The sequence below is a fragment of the Eulemur rufifrons genome, chromosome 24 (assembly GCF_041146395.1).
Source record: "Eulemur rufifrons isolate Redbay chromosome 24, OSU_ERuf_1, whole genome shotgun sequence".
Lineage (NCBI taxonomy): Eukaryota > Metazoa > Chordata > Mammalia > Primates > Lemuridae > Eulemur > Eulemur rufifrons.
The window spans coordinates 16,813,653-16,828,180 of NC_091006.1; the positions used below are offsets into that span (position 1 = coordinate 16,813,653).

The following is a 14,528-nucleotide window of genomic DNA, read 5'->3' on the forward strand; positions in this document are numbered from 1 at the left end:
ACAAAATCCCTGCCCTCACATAGCTTACATTCTCATTATTTGAAAGAAATTACAAGTTCTGTACACAGTTATTGCACTGTTTGATGCCAATAACTTTGACAGTTTGAAAGAAATGTCCAACTGATGATTTAAATAAAAGAATAAAAACAATATGATCATCTTAATATATGTAGAAAATGTATTTGATAAAATGGAACAGCCATTCATGACTTTAAAAAAAGAAAAAGAAAACTCTTAGCAAACCAGAAACAAAAGTAAACTTCCATAGTCTGATTTAAAAAATAGCTACAAAAAACCTACAGCAGGCCAGGTACGATTGCTCATGCCTGTTTTCCTAGCAGTTCTGGAGGCTGAGGTGGGAGGATTGCTTGAGGCCAGGAGTTTGAGACCAGCCTGGGGAATATAGTGAGACCCCATCTCTACAAAAAAAAAAATTAAAAAATTAGCTGGGGTGGTGGTGTGCACCTGTAGTTCCAGCTACTTGGGAGGCTGAGGCAGGAGGATTGCTTGAGTCCAGGAGTTTGAGGCTGCAGTGAGCTATGATGATGCCACTGTACTCCAGCCTGGACAACAGAGTGAGACCCTGTCTCAAAAGAAAGAAAAAAAAAAAAAACCCTACAGCAGACATTTTGCTTTAGGGTGAAATACTAAAGTCTTCCCCTTATATATACCATCTCAATCCAAGCCTTACAAATTCCCACCACTCTTTGTTTTTTCTTGTGCTTGTTTCCCACCTCCACTTACCCCATGGTACAGGCTGAGGTCTAAAAGCCAAAAATAATGCTAATAGCCTCATTGTCTATTTCTTACCCCAAAATCAGGGGTACAAAAGTATTTTTCTTTAGTAAACACTTGAGCCACTTATACTAGAAGCTCGGTGTGACTCAGGTTAGATGAAGCTGGAACTGGGATCAGGGTAGGACAAGACAAAGCTCCAAAATGTCTCTGACACCCTCCTCACATTGCCTGTAACTCAGCGTCTGTAGGAGGTGAAGCAGAATTGGTAGCTGTGTCGCTGGTTGGAGCTGAGTCCTCGGTGAGGGCTCTCTCCAGACTGGTGGGCAGGGAGTGGATCAGTCTCTCTCGGAAGTCCTGGCCCACAAAGACGTAGAGCATCGGGTTGAGGCAGCTGTTGAAAAAGGCCAGGGAACTCGTTGGGTTAACCAACAAATCAACGATTTTATACTGGCCAAGCAACAACATCTCTTTGAGCCAGACTGTGCCTAGAAGGGCAACCAGTTGAAAGGGGAACCAACAGATGAAGAAAGAAGCCACAACAGCAGTGAGGACCCGCATCGGACGACTGGATTTAATCATGCCTTTTTTGTGGATCTTGGCAGCAATGAGCCCATAGCAGACTGCAACAATGGACATCGGCATGCTAAAGCCAACAATGAACCGGATGATCCCTCTGACCATCAGCATGGTTATGGCCACCTTCAACTTCTCTTCAGTGGTGTTACCCCAGGATGCAAAGTTGAAAGTACAGTATGTGTCCCCATTCACTGTAGTTACTGTGGTCAAGAAGATGAAAACTGGAAAGGTGAGGAGCAGAGCAAGAATCCAGGGCCCAAGGATCACCTTCTTGGCCAGACCGACGGTGCGGTGGTTCTGGGCCCAGACTGGATGCAGGACACAAATGCAACGGTCCAGAGCAATGAGTGCAATCAGGAAGACACTTCCAAACAGGTTGACGTCCACCACAATGTGAACTAACTTACATAGGAACCAGCCAAAGGGCCATTTTTCTTTCATGGCCATGGAGACTATGAGGAACGGTAGGGTGGCGGTGAAAGAGAAGTCGGCCAGGGCCAGATTCAGGTAAGAGATGGTGGTGACTGTGCGTGTCATCCGGAATCCAGCCACCCAGATCACAAGCCCATTGCCCAGGATGCCAAGGACAAAGGTGATCCCCAGTACCACCAACGGGAGGATCTGCAGAGCAATGTAGCCGGTAGACTCATGGAGCTCCTCTTCAGATCTATTCAGAGGGATGGAGAAGTTGGTTTCCATCGTGCCACACCTGAAACATGTCAACAGTGGTCATTTCTCAGCTGTGGAACCATCCTACAGTATTCCCATTCATAGCCCTCATCAAATTCCACTGTAGCTCCCACTCCTACTGGGAGACCAACTCCACTGAACCTTGTAAACTGCCATACTATAAAATTGGCACTGTCTTGGAAATTCCTTTGGGAAAGCCTAGTTCTACATATTCTTATAATTATGAACATGCATTCCAACTCTCAGGCTGGTTACTTTACCAAGAGGATTATGAGGCTCCTGTCCACCAGCAGAAGTGCTGAACTGAGAGTGTATAGACAACAGAAAATTGAGCATAGGCAGCTTCGGCGTAGTAAGGAAAGTAGAAGTCAGGGTCAGTGGGTACAAATTTGTGTCCATCCATGACTCAATGCAAAAATGCTGGCAAGCTCTGCAGCCTCTTTCAGCCCCAGGCTCTTCTAGGCTCCCACATCTTGTCCTTTTCACTGTCAGAATCCTTGACCTATTGTCTCTCTACTATTTAAGTTAAAATTTTAGGGTTTGGCTTGAGTTTATAAATAGAAGAGAATCTTGAGAAGTTACTGGTAACATGTAGTAATGTTACATCCCGTGGATTCTGGGCTGGAGGAAGTCAGCAAAGAGGGGGCACTATCTCCGTGTTCTACCCTCTGCTTTTCATTATCCCTGCTTGATATGGAGCTCTTCCCTGTTGGAGATGCAAAAACGTTGTACCCTTCATATAGCTTTAGTGTTTTGTGGGATAAAGAGTATGAGAATTGGCCAGGCGCGGTGGCTCACGCCTGTAATCCTAGCACTCTGGGAGGCCGAGGTGGGCGGATCGTTTGAGCTCAAGAGTTCGAGACCAGCCTGAGCAAGAGCGAGACCCCATCTCTACTAAAAATAGAAAGAAATTATATGGACAGCTAAACAAATATATATATATATAAAATTATCCGGGCATGGTGGTGCATGCCTGTAGTCCCAGCTACTCGGGAGGCTGAGGCAGGAGGATCGCTTGAGCCCAGGAGTTTGAGGTTGCTGTGAGCTAGGCTGACGCCACGGCACTCACTCTAGCCTGGGCAACAAAGTGAGATTCTGTCTCAAAAAAAAAAAAAGAGTATGAAAATTACAAGTTTTGTTAATATTTGTGGGGTTCTTATTAGAGACCATGCACTGTGTTAATTGCTATATATGGGACCCAGTTTGGTCTATATAATGGCACTATAATGCTTATTATTTCTAGTTTTCATAAGAATAAATTGATGTTCAGAGCAATTGTGAAATCTGCTCAAGGTCACTTAAGTGATAAATAGTACAAGAAGGTCTTCAGTCCAGCTTGGTCTGACTTCTAAACCCTTCCTCTGCTACACCAATCATGACAGACGCTGCTGGTGGCCCACCCAGCACCCGTTTCCTCACACTGCTAACCAGACCACAATTGTGTTTAGTTGCTCACCCTTCAGAAAAGATGTTTCTCCTTCAGCTTTGGGAGCAAATACTGATTAATCTAATTAGTACTAACTGGAATCCTTTTTGCTTTCCAGTGGATTGCTTTAGAGGTAGACGACTAAATTCTGGATGGTAACGCTATGAGAAAATATCCTGAGGAGTTTCTGCTTTTAAGAACAAGAATCCAAAAGTTATAATCCCAGCCTCTGGACCAGGTCACGTCAGTAACTATTGCATCGAATTTAACCCAAAGGCCCCTGTGACCCCCATGTCTATGCCACTCGACCAAATTTCCTTACACTGTGGTATGCAGGCTTTATCAGAAATATTCAAGGTGTCTGTTAAAATGCACATTCATGAACCCCACTCTAGAATTTCTTTGTGTAAAACCTAGGGTGATTTTCTATGGCTATGAAAATTTAAGAATCATCTCACCCTGGGCTATTTGGCTTTTTAAAGAGTAATAGCGATTACCTCGCACTTGTTCACATTTAGTACTCATAAGAATATTATGAGGCAGCCACTGTCATCCCTTTTTTACTAGGGTGGAACCATGGCTTGGGGGTTTCAATGGTGGTTTTCAACATCAAGCCCAGCCAGTCTGTGGAGGCAGCAAGATTTAAAAACCAGGTATAACTAACTCCAAAGCCACTGCCTTTGCAACCAACTCCAGAGCCATTGCCTTTGAAAGAGTTTCTCCCAAGATTACCTGGATATGGTCATACCACAGAAAGATAACTTTTCTCCGTTTTTCCTTTACTCACTACCTCCTTTTCTTCCAGTTTTTACCAGTTGCTTTCACTGAGGGTTTCTCAACCTTGGCACTATTGACATTTGCGGCTTTGTTGTGTCCTTTGTTGTGAAGACTGTCCTGTACATTGTAGCATGTTTAGCAGCACCCATGGCCTCTGTGTACCAGATGCCAGTGGTCACCCTGCCTCCAGGAGTGACAACCGAAAGTATCTATAGACATTGTCAAGTGTCCCCTGAAAGGCAAAATCATCCCCAGTTGCACGTCACTGTTACAGTATAAAGAGTTCTGGAGTGAGTTCTATTCTATTCTTATCTCTGACTCCCCAATAAGTTTTTGGTCAGTGACATCTCTTTGACCTTCAGTTTCCTCTTTTGCAGAATGAGGATGATTTTATGGTTAAGTCTAATGTTCAAGTGAGGATTAAATGAGAACAGACATGGAAATATTTTAGGCTAGATCAAGTGAGTCTATACAAATAGGAACTCCTGGTTTTCACCAGGCTTTGTGCTGTGTTGTGGGTCTCGAACCTTATGCATTGTAGAAGCTCAAGGTCAGGACAAGAACAATGCTCAAAACAAGAGTGGGTACTATTTTGAATATCATCCACACACTACAAGCTTCTCCTTTTACCCTCACAACAACTCATCTCACAGGCTTTGTGGACAGCATTTGCTAACTTGTGTAGAGCAGCGAGCACACTCGAAGACACTATAGATAATGACAAACGTTAGTGAGTATGACCGTTGCACAGATGAGTAAGTTAAGAGTTATACTGGTTACATTAATTGTATAAAGCCCCCAGTTAGAAAGAGGTGGAGCCAGAATTTGAACTCAGCTAGGCTGATTTCAACAGAATTGTGCTGTTCACCCTCTCCCGTGCCATATTCCCTCAGCCAGACACAGAATTTCTCTACCCACCCTCCAAGCACCCTGCAAGGCATTTAGAAGATACGATGTACTCAGTCATGTAAATCTCTGGTTTTAAAATGTTGTTACAGGCCGGGCGCGGTGGCTCACGCCTGTAATCCTAGCACTCTGGGAGGCCGAGGTGGGCGGATCGTTTGAGCTCAGGAGTTCGAGACCAGCCTGAGCAAGAGTGAGACCCCATCTCTACTAAAAATAGAAAGAAGTTATATGGACAGTTAAAAATATATATAGAAAAAATTAGCCGGGCATGGTGGCGCATGCCTGTAGTCCCAGCTACTCGGGAGGCTGAGACAGGAGGATCGCTTGAGCTCAGGAGTTTGAGGTTGCTGTGAGCTAGGCTGATGCCACGGCACTCACTCTAGCCTGGGCAACAGAGTGAGACTCTGTCTCAAAAAAAAAAAAAAAAAAAAAAAATGTTGTTACAACATTGGAAGGATGAATGTGCAATGACAGGTGGGGACAGGCCAACAAGGGAAAGTTGCAAAATTACAGAGCCACTCTAGTTGCAAAGGGTGGAAAGAACCTGTGAGCTACAGATGGTGCCTGTACAGATGATGAGGGCTGCTTTCTGGTGAGCCCCTACTATGTTCTCGTCACCGTACATTTCATCATCTCTAATTACAACATCCTTGCTTTGGGACAAGTGTCATCATTACTGCAATACAGGAGGAAACCATCCATTAGAGAAGAGAAGTGACTTGCTCAATGTCACAACTATTAATAAAGGGGTGGAATTGAATTTATGACCACAAATGTCAAACTCAGCACCTCCTTGTTAGCTGACTATTTCTCCCGCATATTTGCTTTAAAATAAACATTTTAGTCCTTCTGTTTTCTCCACAAACTACGTAACTTCCTCTACTCGTCCCACTTTCAGCTGATGTCCTTGACTGATATTTTAATGAGAAAATGGTAACAATTAGATGAGAAATTGTTGAGAAATTAGATGAGAATAACCTTTCCCTCCCTAACCCTCGAATCCACCTGCACCTGTTACTGTGAACAAGGAGCTCTGTTCATTCCACTGATTTCCCTCCTGCCTTTGCTTTCCACCCCCTCTCTCTCCTTCCTGCAGACTTGCCTCCTGCATTAGTTCTTTCTTTTCTGCCACAAAAAACAAACAAACAAACAAAAAAAACAACCTTCAAGATTTTCTTTCTACGAGATCATTCTCACTATCAGGTAAACATTACCATATTCCCTCCTTTTCACTTCCTCACTTCACATTATCTCCTGAATCCACTCTGTGTTGACTTCAGTCCTCATCCTCCCCTTGCTGTGTCCTCCTGATGCCTATGACCTGCCTGCTGTGGGATCCAGTGGGCCCTTCTCAGTTCTTGTCCTGATATCCAGTGACACAGGGCCCAGTAGATCTCTTTTTCCTCCTTCTAACACATTTTCCCTACGCCACAAGATGATAAAATGTACACACAATACACCCCTGGTTGCCTTTATAGCTCAACTGGCCACCTCCTTTCAGTCCATTTTACTAACATTTTTGGTTCTAAATTTAGGGGTGTTCCACAGCTTGTGTTCGACCCTCACCCTCATCCTCTCTATCTAGCCTTTCCACAGGTAATAACATCGAGCCTCATGGCTGAAAATATCATACTGTCCTCTCAGGGACACCATCAGCCTGGGCCTCTCCCCAGAGCTCTAGTCAGACACAATCACCTGACTTCTGGACATCTCTCCGTGGGAATCCCATCAGCACCCCAAGCCTCACATTGCCCAACCAAAATGTTGATTATCCCACACTCCCCAACCTGCCCCTCTCCCAATATTCTGTATCTATCTGGAGCTTAAACATTCCGTTGTTAAAGCTCCAAATCTAGAACTTTGATTTCCTTTTCCTTTACTGGCCAATCCAGTCCAAGTCCTATTGGTTCTATCCACAGAACACGCTGAGCCCACAGCCAGAATCACCTCCATCTCATACCCTTCTCCGCAGCCCTTGTCAGGCTTGGACATTTCCACAAACCTTGCAAATAGCTTGTTCCTGGCCCTGCTACACGGCCCCCCCCCCCCCCCCCCCGCCCCCGCCCCGCCAAGTCTATTATGGAGACAGAGACAAATGATCTTTTAAAAGGGGAAATAAGATCATGACATTATTCTCCTCGACACCTGCCAATGGCCTCCAGACTTCTAACTCAAGCTCTCCACGCACCCCTGGGTCTGCCCTGTGTATCCCTCATACCTCACGCATGCCGTGCTCTCTCCTCTGACACACTGCTCCGTTCACAGTGGATTCCTTGATTCCTTGAACGCGAGGCTCATTGCCATCCCAGGGCTTTTGCTTCCTGTTTCTTCTGCCTACAATGTTTTTCCTTTTGAGCTCCCCACACTAGGCTCATTCTAAATATTCATATTTCAGTTGAAATGTCATGTCCTCAGAGAGGTCCGGCCTGACCCACTGGCAAAGCAGCTGCACTGGCCCAGCCTATCTCACCAGATACTTTTCTTGTTCATTTATTTTCTATCCCAAATATCCCCCACTCTCGTATGTAAGCTCTACAAGAATACCACGTTCTTTCAATGCTGCATCTCCAGAGTAACACTGTCCAATAGTAGCATAATGGGAGACATCAATTCGAGCCACATATGTGACTAACAATTTTCGACTAGCCATGTTAAAAAAAAAAAGTAAAAACATTGGGGAAAATTAATTCTAATAACATATTTTACATAATACCACATATCAAAAAGAATCTCATTGGAACATGTTAACCAAAATAAAAGTTATTAATAAGATGACTTAGCTTTTTTATTCATACTAAGTCTTAGAACACACTAAGTACACTTTACAGTTACAGCACATTTCAGATTAGACTAGAAATACAACAAGAGCTCAAAAGCCATATGTGGCAAGTGGATCCTACATTGTGCAGGACTGCTTTTGAGTTTAGGAGGTGTCTGTCATCTAGTAGGCATTCAAGCAATAATTTTTAAATTGTCAGTCCCCAACTTACCACCATATAAGATCCTTTTCCTGTGACTTTCTTGCCTCTTGTGGAGCAATACAAGAAGGACTTTTAGCAGAGACTTTGATGAAGGACAGGGGGAGGGACAATAGAACCAGAGCCAATCAGGTGACAGAAACTCTTACAGGCACCCTGAGTAAGTTGTCAGCAGACTCTTTTTTTTGTATGTTTTCTTTTTGAGACAGAGTCTCGCTCTGTTGCCCAGGCTAAAGTACATGCCGTGGTGTCAGCCTAGCTCACAGCAACCTCAGACTCCTGGGCTTAAGCAATCTTCCTGCCTCAGCCTCCCGGGTAGCTGGGACTACAGGCATGTGCCACCATGCCCGGCTAATTTTTTCTATATATATTTTAGTTGGCCAGATAATTTCTTTCTATTTTTAGTAGAGATGGGGGTCTCGCTCTTGCTCAGGCTGGTCTCGAACTCCTGATCTCGAGTGATCCACCTGCCTCGGCCTCCCAGAGTGCTAGGATTACAGGCGTGAGCCACCGCGCCCGGCCAGCAGACTCTTCTGAGACACTTAAGTGACCGAATATTACCTCACCTCTAACCTTCGTGGGAAACAGTAATTCATCGCTCCGAAGATCAAGGATCAAGGATTCTGGGAGTCCAGGCCTTTTCTTCTTCAGAGATTCAAGAAAATGAAAGAAACAATTACTGAGGTGAGAAAAATTAGAAGCAAGCAATAAAAAACAAAGATGATGGTTAAGCAAAACTCATTCCTCTACTTACACAATACTTCTGACATCAAATGTGTGGGTTTTTTCCACACCAAGAAATTCTACAGTTCTCTGGGGACACCAGCTGGGTGTCATACAATTCAATTCTTTCATGACGCTCTCTACCTGGCCTTAGTGTCAGATCCCACAAGTTAAAGGGCTCAGTCCCACAAACTGTCCTCACTTCAGACACCAAGCACAAGTCCCAGGTCACCACTCATACTTCTGACTGCCTATAAATCGAGTGTTCCTACGACTCCTTCCTCAGGTTTGTTAATTTGCTAGAATGGTGCACAGAACTCAAGAAGACACTTTACTTACATTTCCCAGTTTATTATAAAGGATACAACTCAAAAACAGTGAATTGGAAGAGATGCCTGGGTAGATATGTGGCAGGGACAGCCTGGGGTGGTGCATGGGGCTTTCACGCTTTTGCCAGGCACACTACCCTCCCAGCACCCCTACGTGTTCAGCAACCTGAAAGTTCACCACATCTTATTGTCCAAGAGTTTTTATAGAGCTCAATCTCCAGTTCCCATCTCCTCTTCCTGGAGGTCAATGGGTGAGGGTGCTGAAAGTTGCAACCTTGTAACCACTTGGTCTTTCTGGTGACCAGCTCTATCCTAAGGCCACCTAGGGTCCCACCTTAAGTCATCTCATCAGCATAAACTTAGGTGTGGAGGCCGGGCGTGGTGGCTCACGCCTGTAATCCTAGCACTCTGGGAGGCCGAGGCGGGTGGATCGCTCAAGGTCAGGAGTTCGAGACCAGCCTGAGCAAGAGCGAGACCCTGTCTCTATTAAAAATAGAAAGAAATTATATGGACAACTAAAATATATATAGAAAAAATTAGCCGGGCATGTTGGCGCGTGCCTGTAGTCCCAGCTACTCGGGAGGCTGAGGCAGGAGGATCGCTTGAGCCCAGGAGTTTGAGGTTGCTGTGAGCTAGGCTGACGCCACGGCACTCACTCTAGCCTGGGCAGTGAGACTCTGTCTCAAAAAAAAAAAAAAAAAAAAAAAACTTAGGTGTTATCAAAAGGGGTTTTTTATGAATAACAAGACATTTATATCACTCAGTAAATTCAAAAGGTTTTAGGAATTCTATGGAACCTTGAACAAAACCTAATATACTTCTTATTACACCTCGAAAGTGCTAAAACAAGTAGTAACCAGCAACACACAGAAAGGTAAGGAGGTGAATGGGAGAGCACACGTCATCCAACATCATCACCAAGATTAACCCTCTGACTTTCTGGCCCTAGGAAGATAATTTGTGGGCCACTAATCTGAGGAGATGGGCCCTTTCTGAGTTTTAAAGCACCATCAAAATGTTCCAGAAAGTTGTTCAAATCCAAGGCATATAATTATGAAGAAAGGTGGAGAGCCAGAAAACAAGAGTCTAAGGGAAAGAGATGAAGACAACTGTTTTCCCTTTTCTCCCTGAATTGCTATATCAATAGAATGTCTACAGTGACTTTAAACTATGGGTAAATTTATTATGAAACAAATTTTGAAAGGAGGTAGATTTTTGAGTTTGAACAAGAACAGAGTTTCATTTTATTCTTCCAGCCCACCATCCTATTGGTTTTATTCCACGAGCTTTTTGAACATGACCACAGGATGGCTGTCACTGTACCAGACATCACATCCAAATGGCCCTCCAAGCCAGAAGGATGGAGATAGGCAGGTAAAGTGAGTACGATCACGTGCCTCTCTCATTTTATAAGGGAGGGAAATCTTTTCTGGAGTCTTTGCAAGACCTTTCTTTACTTGTCATTGGCAAGATGGAGCAACATGCTGATCTCTACATGAATCTGTACCCCCCAAAAAAAGAAAGAAAGAGAGAGTGGGAGAGAGAAAGGGCGGAAGGGAGGAAGGGAGGGAGAGAGAAAGAGAAAAAAGAAAATTAAAAGCTAGGTTGCCTTGATTGACTTAGGTCAATCATGATTGATTTGCTGAGATGGTGGCACATTGCCACCTGAAAAAAATGGAGTTTACTTATCAAGGAAGAAGGGGTTGTAGGTATTTTATAGGTACAGGCCTCTGAAGAGGTGGTCCCTTGCTGGCTCCAGGACACAGAGTTCAATGAGTCATGGGCTGTGCCCTGGAAAAACTGACAACCTGGGAGGAGAGATGAGAGGGTGTAGTGCTTAGTCACAGCAGCATGGGGTATGTATAGTGACAGACAGATGCCTGGTTCATTGAGGGATCCCCAAAAGGAACAACTAACTCAGGCCAAGAGGGCCTAGGGTCACTTCCTGGAGGATGTAACATCTAGGCTGAGTCTTAAAGACTGGGGTAAAGAAAGAAAAAAATCGCATTCTAAGCAGAATTGGGTGAAAGGACACAGAAAGGGGCCAAGACATAGCATGCTCCCTTTGGTTATTGGAGCATAGATGGTGAGGAGAAAAGCAATAGTGACGAGTCTTTAGAGGGTGTCAGGGGCCATCTCATGGAGGGTCTTGGATGCTAAGAAGAATTTGGAATTTCTCCTTAAGAACATGAAAAGCCATTTAAGCAGACACCTTGTCAGGTGTGTCCTTCAGAAAAAAAGAATTGTTCTAGGAGACTCTAAACAGGATCGATTTGGGAATGTTCCCAATTGGAGGCAGAGATCTTAGAGCAGAGATTGTTGAAAGAGAGCAAAGTGAACCAGGGCATGTAAAGTGTGATGGAAAAAAGATGTGGTTTAGGGAGAGATTGTCCAGGCTTGGTGCGCAGAGCTTGGAGACTACATGGCTATGGGACAGAGGAAGAATGAAGGCTCTCTATGGAACCCACACTCGTAACTCACCATTGCTGTGCAACCAACCACCCCAAACCACCACTTAACTATGCTTGTGGATTGTATGGGCTGGGAATTGGGAGAAGGGACAGAGGAGTTACTTTCCACTACCACCCAAGACTCAGCGGTTTGGGGATGACTAGGGACTGGAGTCACCTGGAGCTCCTTCGCTCACACGTCAGATACCTGGGCTGGAATGACTCAAATGCTTAACTAGGCTGTAACCACAGACTGGAGCACCTACGTGTGGCCTCTCCAGTTTGGCAGGCTCGGGGCAATCAGATTTCTGGCATGAGGGTTGCTGGCCTCTAGAACAAGTGTCGCAAGAGAACCAGAAGCTTCATGGACTTTTTTGACCTAGCTTTGACAGTTATATGGCATCATTTTTTTTTTTTTTACCACATTCCATTGGTTAAAGTAGAGCCAACCCCATCCTGATTCAAGTGGAGAAGGCATAGACCCTAATTCTCACTGGAAGAAGTGTCAAACAATAGTGTGGCCATTTTCTTTAAAACCACTGCACTGGGGTAATGGGCAGATTTGGGGGCCATCCTTGAGATGGGAACCCGTGAGGAGAAGCAGACTGTATTCGTTAACCAGGGCTGCCTGGGGTATCTTGAGTAATAGAAATTTATCTTGAATAATAGAAACTTATTTTCTTACAGTTCTAGAGGCTGGAAGTTTAAAATCAAGGTGTTGATTTCTTCTGGGTCTTCTCCCTGTATCTTCACAAAGTCTTCCCTCTGCCTGAGTCTGTGCCCTAATCTCTTCTTGTGAGGACACCAGTCATAATGGATTAGGGCCCACCCTAATGAACACAGTTTAACTTAATTACTTCTTTAAAGATCCTATCACCAAATACAGTCACGTTCTGGGGTGCTGGGGGTTAGGGCTTCAACAGAAGAATTGAGGGGCAGCATTTAGTCAATGACACAGAGTTGTGGGAGAAGGTGATGAAAGCAAATGCTGGAGGTGAGCCTGAGTGGACAGATGAACCCAAGATGATGTATGTGGGGGTCAAGGGCAGGTCTGACTAGAGACAGGGATGTGGGGACTCTTAGGTGTGGTTGAAGCTTTCAGCATGGATAGATTCACCAGAGAGAATGTAAAATGGGAGATGAAAAGATTTTTTTTTTCTAATTACTAAGTTATAAATAATATTCATTACACTGGAATTTATGTTGAATGCTTTGTATCAGTTATCTGATTTGTTCTGCTCTAGAAAATCCTCTGTAAATATTACTCTCAATTCACGGGGAAGTGACGGAGACTTAGTGCAGTTAAATCAGGGCTCAAATCCAGCCCGCCACCTCTTCTTGTATGGCCTGAGAGCCAAGAATGGCTTCCACATTTACTACTGGCTGCAGACAATCAAATGAAGAGTATTTTGCGACATGTAAAAATTATATAAAATCCATTTGTGCTGTTTTAAATAAAGTTTTATCGGCACACAGCCATGCTCATCATTTGCATATTGCCGGTGGCTATATTCCTGCTATAACAGCAGTGCCCAGGAGTTTTGATGGAGACACTATGGCCTGTCAAACATAAAATATCTACTATGTGGCCCTTTACAGAAAATGTTTGTGATCTGTGTTAAATGGCTTGTCCAGTCACAGAGCTAATGAACAGTAGAACTGGGATTTTAGCCTAGGCAATCTGGCTTCACTGTCTCGGCTGGGTGATTTACTGAGAGGCTTTGCTGCTCACAGAGGCCATTTCAGACTTTTCAGCTACCAGAAGGGTCAGGGATTTTTGCAGCAAAGGCAGGAATTCCCCCAACCCAGGACAACTCGAAGGCCACTTCCCCTTGGGTCTTACTCAGATATAGGAGCGGAAGTTCATTTCGAGAATTTCCTTGCTTTCTTCACTGTGTTCACTTTGAGCCACACCCATTTGCCTCTGTTCATTTTTGCAAATTGTGGTGTGTTAGTCATGGACCATTTGGTAGCAAGGAGCAAAACCTCCTATGCTTTTTAAAGGGGTCTTATGGGAAACATACAGAGGCATCCCAGGAGCCTAGTTTCAGGAAGAACAGTCAGATTTCAGAAGTCTTCAAAATTTTCTGGCAATTACTGTCTGGAGTTCCTCATTTCTTGTTTTCTCTAGGACCCTTCTCTGTTGTCCATAATAGTGCCCTCAGCTTTTCTCTTTAATTCTCCCACAAGGTATTTTCTTCCTCGTCATTCTTTAATACATCCACACTTGTTACTCTTCCTCCCTTGGGAACCTTTTTAATGTGTCTGATAAGTACTACCCCAAAGAAACTTTTATAAAATACAAATCTGAATATATCACAATTCTGATGAAAAACATCCAATGACACCTTTTTTCTTCCCTGTCTTTCTGGCTTGGGATGCTGTAGTGTGAAGTTAGGAGCAATGGCAGCTCGCTTGGAGCCATGAGGTGCCAATCCCCAGGGAGAAAGCCACCATATTTGGGATGACAAAAAGTGGAAGAATTAAAATAAACATGATTTTTTTTTTCTGAGGCAGGGTCTCACTCTGTTTCCCAGGCTAGAGTGCAGTGGCATCATCATACTTCAGAGCAACCTCAAACTCCTGGGCTCAAAAGATCCTCCTGCCTCAGCCTCCTGAGTAGCTGGGACTGCAGGCACGCATCACCATGCCCAGCTAATTTTTTGTAGAGACGGAGTCTCACTGTTGCTCAGGCTGGTCTCAAACTCCTGACTTCAAGTGGTCATCCCTCCTCGGTCTCCCAGAGGTCTAGGATTATAGGCGTGAGCCATTACATTAGGCCTGAACATGGTTCTTGATGAAATTCTTTAAATAGAACCTAACCTAGTTCTACCCTCCTCCAAATTCATACAAAGTAAACCATAAATATCATTTTTGGTCTAACACATTGACTGCCACACTAGAAAGAAATTTTTTTTCCTTGGGGCCACGGTGT

The 14,528-nt window shown here is 44.3% G+C and overlaps 1 protein-coding gene across 1 annotated transcript; it reads right to left on the reverse strand.

Moving 5' to 3' along the window:
• Positions 1–686: 686 nt before the first annotated feature.
• On the reverse strand, positions 687–2,013 carry LOC138374729 (N-formyl peptide receptor 2). Its single transcript, XM_069457824.1, has one exon. The coding sequence runs from the start codon at positions 2,011–2,013 to the stop codon at positions 958–960; it is 1,056 nt and encodes a 351-aa protein (XP_069313925.1). The 3' UTR covers positions 687–957.
• Positions 2,014–14,528: the final 12,515 nt, after the last annotated feature.